Source organism: Mustelus asterias, chromosome 19 (genome assembly GCF_964213995.1).
Source record: "Mustelus asterias chromosome 19, sMusAst1.hap1.1, whole genome shotgun sequence".
In the NCBI taxonomy this organism is placed as follows: Eukaryota; Metazoa; Chordata; class Chondrichthyes; order Carcharhiniformes; family Triakidae; genus Mustelus; species Mustelus asterias.
The window spans coordinates 45,598,020-45,610,128 of NC_135819.1; the positions used below are offsets into that span (position 1 = coordinate 45,598,020).

General features: G+C 43.2%; 1 protein-coding gene across 5 annotated transcripts in view; it reads right to left on the reverse strand.

Annotated features, from left to right (window-relative positions):
* anks1b (ankyrin repeat and sterile alpha motif domain containing 1B) overlaps positions 1 to 12,109 on the reverse strand; it is a 591,188-nt gene that overhangs the window by 149,534 nt on the left and 429,545 nt on the right. For all 5 annotated transcript variants that reach the window (XM_078235473.1, XM_078235472.1, XM_078235471.1 and 2 more), the window contains one exon: positions 11,071 to 11,239. In XM_078235473.1, coding sequence (XP_078091599.1) covers positions 11,071 to 11,239 — 169 coding nt within the window. The remainder of the gene's footprint in view (positions 1 to 11,070; positions 11,240 to 12,109) is intronic.

Here is a 12,109-nt window from a genome sequence, read left to right on the forward strand (position 1 = left end):
AGTAAGAAGTCTCACAACACCAGGTTAAAGTCCAACAGGTTTATTTGGAATCACAAGCTTTTGGAGTGCTGCTGTTTCATCAGGTGAGCGGCACTCCTGGTGTTGTGAGACTTCTTACTGTGCCCACCCCAGTCCAACGCCGGCATCTCCACATCATGATTTATTGGGTGTCATAGAATTGCTAGCACTCATTTCTGGTAAGGGATAACCTCTGGTGCACAAATGTAAGTGAGATGCATTTGGTTAAATTCACTTGCATTTAACAACATACATTTATGTGCATGTATAACATCACATTTTTCTCTTATCTATATCCACACACATCCGCAAACAACAGTTGGTCCTACGTCACGAGATAAAAATGAATTAACTATGAAATTATGTTTGTTGTACTTTAAAAATGATCTCACTCTATTACAGATTGTTTAAAGCCTCCTTTTCCACTTTCCTTACAGATAAATGCAAAGTAATTCGCACATTGCTTGCACAGTGCCTGTTTCCTTGGAAACCGTACAGCTGGTGTCATAAAATTAATAACACAGAACACAAAAAAATACAATACTGTGGAAAACAGTACTCCACTATGGTGCTCACTACTGACAGATTACCATTCTGGCACTGCCAATAAAAAAATACAACATCAGTTCATTAGCTTGTAGGAAGCAGGTTTTTTGCCATAAGCTAGTGGCTGAAGTGGACTTGGTACTTTCAGTAATCAGTACGCTCCGTGGAAAGTAAGCCCTTCAGGTGTAGCAGTGCCAGGCTGAACTGAGCTGCAAAGCGTCTCCCAAGTGCGTCAGCAGCAGAAGCATTCTGACTCACGCTGCCATATTATTCGTGCCGCTCCACTGTAAGTGCAGAGAGCTCATAATGGAACCGTTCCAGCATCATTCAACGCCTACTAATATCACACTGAGCCTTTCAACAGAACAAGATGGGCTACAATGGCAGGAATTAATGCCACAGTCTGTGCTCACCTCCAAACATGCCTGGCACTTGGATGCACTGGACAATGCACTTGTCAAGCGAGGAAGATTATTAAATGTGATTAAAATGGATTCATCATGTACCCTCTCAATATCAAATAACTGCAGACGTGTATCTCTATACTGGGTTTATCAATCACTTCTTCTCTTCCCATTGAAATTATTTATCTTCCACATTATTCCGTAACAGCAAAGTGCTAATGACAGAAAGGTTTATGTGATTGAGAAGGCAGCAATAATCCCTGTATGACACATTTCTCAATTGCAATTGGAAAATTGCTAAATTGCTCATAGCTCTTCAAAAAAAAGTCTCTCAAAATAATTATCTTGCAAACATTCTCCTTTATTTTTAGCCCCAGAACAATCTTAATATAATTTCTAAAGATGTCAGAAACAAGAAAATGTTGTTCGCACCACCAGCATCGTGAGAACGCAGTCAGAAGAGTTTATGGGCCTATCTACAGATAGTAATTTCATTTCTAAATAGAGAATGATATTTTGAGTCGTAAAGGTGAATCTGGTGGTTGTGGAAACCCATGTGAATGTTATATGGGTGTGAAATGTTTGTCATTAATAGACACCATTGGGAAGGGGGATCCAATTCATTTGAATAAGTCTGCCATTTTCTGGTATTACAATGCAGGATGATATGATCTTTTACAGAACTTGGGGGTCCAGCAACAGATGCAGACTTCACCCTGCTGTACTTAGCAGGAAGCAAGGACACCTGCCCAAAGTCACTGGGGTCCTTTTTAACATATGCATGTGAGGTCCTGTTGGCATCATCAGCTCTGACCTGCTCTTGTAGCTATCGTGTTTACATAGCAGATCCAGTTAGATTTCTGATCAATGGTGATCCCCGGATGTTAAAATTCGGCGAAAATAATGCTGTTAAATGTCAAGGGCAGATGATTAAATTATTTCTCTTGTTGGAGATGGCTACTGCTGGGCACTTGTGCGGTGAAAAGGTTACTTGCAATTTATAAGCCTAAGCTTGAATCGTGTCCAGGTTTTTCCGCATGCGGGCATGGACTATTTCTGAATCTGAGGAGCTGCAAATGGTTTTGAACTAAGTGCAATCAGCAGCAAACATTTCTGATCTTATATTGGTGAGAAGGTCATTGATGAAGGAACTGAAAATGGTTGGGCCTTGGTTACTAACCTGAGAAACTTCTGCATTGATATGCTGGAATTGAGATGATTGGCCTCCGACAATTGCAACCATTCATGCACCAAGGCTGTATTGAGGTCAATAGGAACATGGGAACAGAAGAAGGCCAATTGGCCTGTTGAACCTGCTCCACCATTCAATCAGATCATGGCCAATCATCTACCTCTCCACCACTTTACCTCACTATGCCCACATCTTTTGATATAATTCACATCCAGAAATCTGTCAATTTCTGTCTTGAATATGTTCAGTAACTGAGCTTCCAAAGTCCTCTCGGGTAGAGAATTTCAAAGCTTCACCACTCTCCGAATGAAGAAATTCCTCCTCATCTCATTCTTAAGTGGCTTGCTCCTAATTCTTAGACTGAGTTCCCTGGTTCCAGACTCACCACCAGGGGAAACATCCTAATTACATCTACCTTATTACAACCTGGAAGAATTTTGCAAGTTTTAATGAGATCACCTCTCGTTCTTTAAAACTCTGGAGAATACAAGCCCAGTTTTTGCCATCTCCTCTCATAAGACAATCCCGCCATAAGGACATAAGAACATAAGAAATAGGAGCAGGAGTAGGCCATCTAGCCCCTCGAGCCTGCCCCGCCATTCAATAAGATCATGGCTGATCTGAAGTGGATCAGTTCCACTTACCCGCCTGATCCCCATAACCCCTAATTCCCTTACTGATCAGGAATCCATCTATCTGTGATTTAAACATATTCAACGAGGTAGCCTCCACCACTTCAGTGGGCAGAGAATTCCAGAGATTCACCACCCTCTGAGAGAAGAAGTTCCTCCTCAACTCTGTCCTAAACTGACCCCCCGTTATTTTGAGGCTGTGCCCTCTAGTTCTAGTTTCATTCTAAGTGGAAAGAATCTCTCCATCTCTACCCTATCCAGCCCCTTCATTATCTTATAGGTCTCTATAAGATCCCCCCTCAGCCTTCTAAATTCCAACGAATACAAACCCAACCTGTTCAGTCTCTCCTCATAATCAACACCCCTCATCTCTGGTTTCAACCTGGTGAACCTTCTCTGCACTCCGTCCAAGGCCAATATATCCTTCCGCAAATCCTTCCGCCATCCCAGGGATTAGTCTGTTGAACTTCTGTCACACCCCCTCTATGGCAAGTATATCCTTTCTTGGATAAGAAGATAAAAAATCTAAGCAATATCCCAGGTGCAGTCTCACCAAGGCTCTATACAATTGCAATAAGACATCTTTACTCCTATACTCAAATCCCCTTGCCATGAAGGCCAACATACCATGTACTAGCTTTCAGTGACTCATGAACAAGGATACCCAGTTCTCTTTAGAGATTAACACATGCCAACCTCTCACCATTTGAGAAATATTCTACCGTTCTGTTTCTTTTGTACCAAAGTGGATAACTTCATACTTATTCACAGTATATTCCATCTGCCATGTTCTTGTCCATTCACTTTACTTGTCCAAGGCCACTTGAAGGCTCTTTGCATCTTCCTCACTACTCTCATTCCCATCTAGTTTAGTGTCATCAGTAAATTTGGAATTATTACATTTGGTCCCCACATCCCAGTCAGTTATATAGACTGTGAGCAGCTGTGGCCCCAGCATTGATCATTACGGTACCTCCCTGGTAACAGCTTGCTATCCTGAGAATGATCCATTTTTTTTGTATGTTTTCTGTCTGCGAATCAATTTTCAATTCATACCAGCATATTGCCCCCTCATACTAATCCCAATCCCATGTGATCTAATTTTGTTTACCAATCTTCTGTGTGGGACCATATCAAAAGTTGAAAATCCAAATATATCACATCTACAGGTTCTCCTTTATCTATGCTCCAAGTAACATCTCAGAGTTTCAACAGGTTTGTCAAACATGATTTCCCTTTCATATATCCAAGTCGATTCTGCCGAATCACATCATTATTTTCCAAGTGTCTAGTTATCACATCCTTTATAATAGATTCTAATATTTTTCTCTACTACTGATGTCAAAATAACAAGTCCTGTAGTTCACAATTTACTCTTTCCTTCCCTTCTTAAATTGTGCGGCATCATTTGCTACATTACAATTTGCAGGAGCCTTTCCAGAATCTAAAGAATTTTGAAAGATAGCCACCAATGCATCCACCACCTCTAGTCACCTCCTACAACACTCTCAGCAGCTCATCAGGTCCAGGGTATTTATCAACCTTCGATCCAATTAAGTTTTTGTGTACTGCCTCTTTATTAATGCTAATTTCTTTCAGTTCCTCATTTTCACAAGCCACTTAAATCCCTGGTATTTCTGGGAGATTTTCTTCATCTTCCTCCATGAAGGCAGACACAAAGTAACTGTTCTGTTACTCTGACATTTCCCCATTCTCCATTATTAATTCTCCTCCTTCTGCCTGAAATGGACCCATATTTGCCTTTGCCAATCTTTTCCTTTGCACATACCTAAAGAAGCTTTTGTGTTTCTTGCTAGCTTGCAGTCATATTCTCTTTTCTCTCTCTCATCAGTTTCTTGACCCTCCTTTTTAATTCTATATGGCCTTATCCCCTTAAACGCAAGTATTTTACCCACAATTCCCCCTAACACTAAAGGGCTTGGCCAATCAATCTAACCTGCACATCTTTGGACTGTGGGAGGAAACTGGAGCAACCAGAGGAAACCCACACAGACATTACATAATGTGAAATTTAAAAAAGCTTGATCCCTAGTTGGTTCTTCATCGTACTGCTCCAGAAACCCATCTCATATGCTCTCGAGGAATTCAGCCTCTACAACATTGGTGCTCATTAGGTTAACCTGGTCTAATGTAAATTGAAGTCACCATTATCACTGTGTTACCACCCATGCTACATGCAGCTCTATTTTCCTGATGTATACTATGCCCAACATTACCATTAGTTTGGTGGCCTGTAAACAACTTCCACCAATATTTGCTCTTTCTTAGCTCCAGCCAAATTGACTCTACATCTTGAAGCTTTGATCTAAGATCCTCTCTCACAAATGTACTGGATCTCGTCCCTTATTAACAGAGCTCCCCCACTGCCCCCTTTCCCTTCCTAAGTGGCGAACATACCTTAAACATTCAGTTTCCGTCTCGGTCACCCACATCTCTGTATTGGCAATTGAATTCTATCCATTTACCTCTATTTGTGCTTTCAAATAGTGTACCTTGTAGCAAATGCTGTGTGCATGAGGTAGAGTGCCCTAACCAAGCCTTTTTAACATTATTCCGCATTCTGATCCTATTTGATGCTTGCCTCCGCTTTGTCTGACCACGGTGGCCTTGGCAAAACCCAAACAAAGCATTGATGTTCGGGTTCCTGCTGAGTAAGTGCTGTTTGATAGCACTGTTAACAACATCTTCGATCAATTTTCTAATGATTGAATAGACTGATGGGGGGGCAATTGGTTAGATTGATTTGCCCTGCTTTTTATGAACAGGATATGTAATTTTGCACAATTCGGGGTGGATGCTGGTGTTGTAACTGTACTGAAACAGCAGCTATTTCTGGAGCTCAAGTCTTGAGCACAGGTGAGATCTTGTCAGGGTCCATAGCCTTTGCTGTATCCAGTACCTTTGGCCCTTGCTTGATATCACATGGAAGGAATCAACTCAGCTTAAGACTGACATCTGTGACACTGGGGATCTCAGGAGGAGGCCGCAATTGATTATTCACCTGGTACTTCCAGCTGAAGAAGTTGCAACTCCTTTGGTCTTGTCTTTTGCTGACAGGGAGATTCTTGAGGACATGGTCAAGCAGGTTTTCTCTCTTGCCGGTTCCCTCATGACCTGCTGCAGGTTGAGTCTGGTGGGCATGTCCTTCATGACTTGGTCACCAGTGGTGATACCAAAGCACTCTTGGATATGGACATCAAAGTCCTCCACCCAGAGTACATTCTACACCAGTGCTAGTATCAGTGCTTCTTCCAAGGAGCATTCAACATCTCGTACAGATTCATTATCTGAGGGAAGGAGTTAATGTATCATTCACAAAGGAACAGTGTGGGAGTCTTACTGCTGGGGAAGGGATATGCCAGCCGCAGATTTCTAGCAGTGCTCTCGTAGATTTAGAATTCAGCTCATTTGGGATGACATATTGCAGCTTTATCATATGGCATCCCTCTCGTACTCAATAATTCCAGCTGCTCTGCCTGTAGCTCAAAGTGGCTCAGCTGTCAGAACTTGTATTGTGGCTACAGTCTTATAGCAAGCAATTGAAAGTGATTGTTATGGCATTAGCCAGGATGCCAGGTCCACCTCTATTCAGGGTGTAATGAGCAGATTGGTCTCAAAGGGCTATTTGATTTATTCATTCCCCCCAAAGTATACAAGAAGCAGTTGGACATTCAGCAGAACGGTGCGTTGTTACTGATTTTGCCAGTTGACTAGATCACATGGAGATTTAATTACCGTCAGCCAATGTAACAGCTTATGTCAGCCATAAGTGCTTCCACTCCCTCAGTAAGCATATCGTGTGTTAACGCCCAGAAACAAAGATCGTCTTGATGTTTGCCAAATTGTCATGCATCAACATGACATTCACATGGAATCAGTCATGTTTTCCTGGTTCGTTTCTGTTGTGTAACCAATTACAATGCCGGCTTTTGATGCCCTATGACCCCACTGAAGTACTCAAATGACAGCTGTGTAACTGAATAATCAAGCATATAAGTCAGCTCAGGCCATCATAATAATTTAAATATTTAATATAATGAAGCAGAGATTTAGGTGTTTTTTAAAAATATATATTCATGTTGCGCTGTAAAAACTTTGGATTATGTAAATATGACAGAATCATAGAATTCCTACAGTGCAGAAAGAGGCCATTTGGCCCATCGAGTCTGCACTGACTCTCTGACAGAGCATCTTACCCAGGCCCACCCCCATCCCCATTCCCTTAACCCCACACATTGATTCCGCTAATCCCCCTAACCAACACATCTTTGGACATTAAGGGGCAATTTAGCAGGCTCAATCCACCTAACCCGCACATCTTTGGAGTGTGGGAGGAAACTGGAGCACCCGAAGGAAACATAGTCAGACACCGGGAGAACGTGCAAACTCCACACCGACAGTCACCCTAGGCCGGAATTGAACCCGGGTCCCTGGCACTGTGAGGCAGCAGTGCTAACCACTGTGCAAGATTGATCCATACTTGAGATATCGGTACAAAGGAGCCAAACTAGTTGACCTGTGAGCGACATTCTCACATTGGCACGTGAGATTAGAGGCAAAATTATTGAGCAATATTTTATTTGAGGAAACGCCCCACACCAATGATATCTGTTTGTTAATTTGGAATTTTTCTTTTACAAAAGCCAACACGCTTATTTATGGTGGCACTTCTCTCCCCATTTCCTCCAACTTCATCTCCAACAATAAGTGCACGGAGCTCACGGACTTCTTGTCACTGGGGCTGAGACCAACCGTTCAGCTGCTGCTACCACTTCCCTCCCGACTTCAAACCTCCTGGGCAAAACTTCCTCTCAAGTTCCCTCTGCTCTCGCACTGAACTCAGATCTCTTCCTGGTATCTCTCTCTCATCTCCCCTCGTGCTCTCACTAAGCTCACCTTGTCCCTGGGATCCCACCACCTCCTGTTTCCCGGGCTTTATTCCCAATATTCTGCTGACCACACAATGTCCCTCCTTTCACCGCGCTAGCTGATATGGATAACAGTTCTCTTCCCTTCTGATACTGTACATCTCTCCTTTAGATCATGCCTCTCCTCAAAAGAACCGTCAACAATCCCATCCTTACAAATTACTGCACCAACCTGTCCTCTCCAAAGTTCTTGAACATGCGATAGACTCCCAGATTTGTGCGCATCTTTCTCAGAACTCCATGTTTGAATCCCTCCAATCAGATTTTTGCCACCGTAACAAAATGGCTCTTACCAAAGTCACAAATGACATTCTATGTGATTGTGACCAAGGTAAACTGTCCCTCCTCACCTTGCTCGATCCGTCTGCAGCCTTTGACATGGTTCACCAAACCCATCTTCCTCCAAAGCCCCTCCACCGTTATCAAGCAGGCTAAGGTTACTCTCACTTGGTTCCATTCTTATCCATCTAAATGGTGGCAATGGTTTCTCCTCTCTCCGTATTACTTCTGGTATCCTCCAAGGATCTACCCCTGAGCCCTTCCCATATTTCATCTATATGTTGCCTCTGGTGACATCATCTGAAAATAGAGTGTGAGTTTTTGTATGTTGACAATGTCCAACTCTATCTCATCAGCACCTCTCTCATTCTTGCCAAATTATCAAATTACTTGTCCAACATCCAGTACTGGATAAGCAGAAATTTACCTCAATTGAATATTGGAAAAAGCAAAGCCTTAAATCTCCTCCACAAGCTCCAATCCCTAACTAGTGACTCTGACCCTCTCCCTGCCAACTGTATGAGATTAAATCAGACTTTTCACAACCTTGATGCCACATTTGACCCAAGGATGAAATTTCAACCACATATTCATGCCATCACTAAGATGCCTATTTTCGCCCTCATAATGGTGTCCTTGCATGAGCTCATCTGTTGCTGAAACCCTCATCCAGTCCCTTTTTATCCCTGGGGTTGGATATTTCAATGCTCTCCTGCGTCCCATGTTTAAGCCTCTGTGAACTTGAGGTCACCCAAAATGCTGCTGCCCATGTCTTAGTTCAGACATATCCCCTCCAACTATTACCCAGGGTCACGGACACTACATTCAATCAGTACCTCAATTTATGGCCTTGTTCTATCTAATGTGATGTCCTCACCCACATAACCTTCCAACGCAGATATGTGTTCATCTAATTCTGGTCTCCTGAGCATCCCCAATTTTAATCACGTGACCATTGCCTTCAGCTGCCTAGATCCTCAGCTCTCCCTAAATCTCTCCCCCTCTACCTCCCTTTAACTACTGCTTAAACCCAACCTTTTTGATCGAGCTTTTGGCTAACTGCCTTCTGTGGCTCAATGTCAAACTTTGCTTTACAACGCTCATGTGAAACTCCTTGGGACATTTTATTTTGTCAAAGGCGCGATGTAAACATGTTATTATTATATATGATCATACCACGACCACGAGGCAGTCAGAGTGAATCAATATACAAACAGTTCTTTTCATGCTATGTATTAGCCACTAAAGTAAGTAACAAAGAATAAATCAGAGGAGGAGGCAAAAAAATCCTTGACCTCAGTTCAAGCGACATGTCACGGTGAAAGAGATTCTTGAAGGACACAGATGCACAAACCTGATAAATCAATTGCGATCTTACAATTATGCCCCTTTTTGTATATCGTGGAATGTTTTACTCCTGCAGACTCACATAATGCAGACAGGGTCCCTTGTGATTCCAATTGTGTGATAGCAGAATTGATGCCTGAAGGACTTGGGGCGGCACGGTAGCACAGTGGTTAGCACTGCTGCTTCACAGCTCCAGGGACCTGGGTTCGATTCCCGGCTTGGGTCACTGTCTGTGTGGTGTTTTCACATTCTCCTCGTGTCTGCGTGGGTTTCCTCCGGGTGCTCCGGTTTCCTCCCACAGTCCAAAGATGTGCGGGTTAGGTTGATTGGCCATGCTAAAATTGCCCCTTAGTGTCCTGGGATGCGTAGATTAGAGGGATTAGTGGGTAAAATATGTAGGGATATGGGGGTAGGGCCTGGGTGGGATTGTGGTTGGTGCAGACTCGATGGGCTGAATGGCCTCTTTCTGTACTGTAGGGTTTCTATGATTCTATGACTGCATTCTTGGTTGAGTTGTGGTATTGAAGGGAGCGTTTCTTAGGGTGAAATGGAAATCCTGGATTTGAACTCCTGTTGGGTTCGTTTTCATTAGGTGACATTGGGAGCCTGCTGAACAAATAGAGGCGGCCATGTCCCAGCAAAACTAGCCAGCGTCAGCATGACAAATTCAGTAAGATGGAGAGTACACCCTGCCACACTGGGGACTGGACCAGAGAGAAAAATCCTGGCTTACTTTCTTGCAGTTTGGGAACTTACAGCAAACAAACCTTATTTTCATATAAGAATCCGCTTCAGACTTGAAATAAAAATAAACTTTCCACCTTCTTCACTTTTTGTGCTATTAGCTGATATATTAGGCAACAGATTTGTTTCACTGTTGATTGTATGCAATATGGAATCAAAAAAGACAGAAAGAACATAGTTATTAAGCCTTTTCCATAACCTCAGGATATCCCAAAGCATTTCACTGGAAAAGAAGTACTTTGCCCTACTGTACTTACTGTTGTAATGTTGCCTAGTCTATACATATATATATACATAAATATATAAATGGGCAGATAACCTGTGTTAGTGATGCTGTTGAGGGACAATGTCACTGGGACATTGGGAGAACTCCCCTGCTCATCTTCGAATGGGGCCATATCTATTTCCTGGGGCAGACAGGGCCTTTGATCATTGTCTCACCTGAAAGGCAGCGCGTCGGACAGTGCAGCATGGAATGCCAGCCTAAACTTTGTGCTCAGGTCTCTGCAACAGGGCACAAGCCGCAACCTTGTTGCACAGGCAAGATTGCTGCCACTGAACCACAGCTGACACCGAACACGATAACCTTTAAGCTGCTGTGAGGCTACTTTATTGATGATTCAGTGACATTGGATCATACAGTACAAAGCATCGTGAGACCCTATTAGATAATTCACTTGGTTGAAATCGCTTGACTTCCAAACCAGATAGTACATGTTCCCTTTCAGATTTGACAGTGCATTTGAAACTGCTTCTTTTAAGTTATACGAGTGCTTATTGTGCAGTTCGATTTACCAACCACTCCCTTTGTATATTTCTGAATTTGCCATGAAAGTAAACTTGTGGGTAGCCATAAAGCATGTAAAAGTAAATACATTGTATAAATGCAACTTATTGTTGATTAGAAGTTAAAGTAGAAAGACAGAACATCTTTTACATCTTCCTCAGCATTGTCTTACCTATCAGGTCACTGCCCTCTATCGATCCAATGGAGTAGTTGGCTGGGCTAATGGGAGGTGTGGTGTTAACACTGGCATAGCCTGCAGATGAACTGACCTCTGACTGATCATACAGGTGACTGGGCCTGTATACCTCCTGCGACGAGATCAGTGAAGTTCTTTGCTTGGGCTGAAACAAAAGAAAGTTAAAACTGTCACAGAAGGTCTTCAAACACTTTATTACACTCTCTTTTTTTCTTATTAATCTGTGGAGAAATTGAATTGCGTGGGAGAGCCTCTCAACAATATTGTGCAGAACTATTACTCATTGTATGTTTTTGAAGGGATTTACCCTCCTGTGAGCGCCCATAGCCTTTATTATTTAGCACAGATCCCCAGAAGTCTGGAGATGGAAGGGGTACATCTGAATTCTAGCTTTGATTGCCTTCCAGAAACACAACAGTGGCCGAGTGTAGGGTAAGCATTTAGCCTCCTCTCTCACCCTTGAACGGTAGCACAGTGGTTAGCACTGCTGCTTCACAGCTCCAGGGTCCTGAGTTCGATTCCCGGCTCGGGTCACTGTCTGTGTGGAGTTTGCACATTCTCCTCGTGTCTGCGTGGGTTTCCTCCGGGTGCTCCGGTTTCCTCCCACAGTCCAAAGATGTGCGGGTTAGGTTGATTGGCCAGGTTAAAAATTGCCCCTTAGAGTCCTGGAATGTGTAGGTTAGAGGGATTAGCGGGTAAAAATATGTGGGGGTAGGGCCTGGGTGGGATTGTGGTCGGTGCAGACTCGATGGGCCGAATGGCCTCCTTCTGCACTGTAGGGTTTCTATGATTCTATGATTTCACCCTTGAAGAGATGCCTGGCCTCTGCATAGTGTCTGGCTACATTAATGTTGTGAGATTTTTTTTATTCATTTGTGGGACATGGGCATCGCTGGCTGGCGAGCATTTATTGCCCATCCCTAGTTGCCCTCGGAGAGCAGTTGAGAGTCAACCACATTGCTGTGGCTCAGAGTCACATTTAGGCCAGACCAGGTAAGGATGGGAGTTTTCCTTC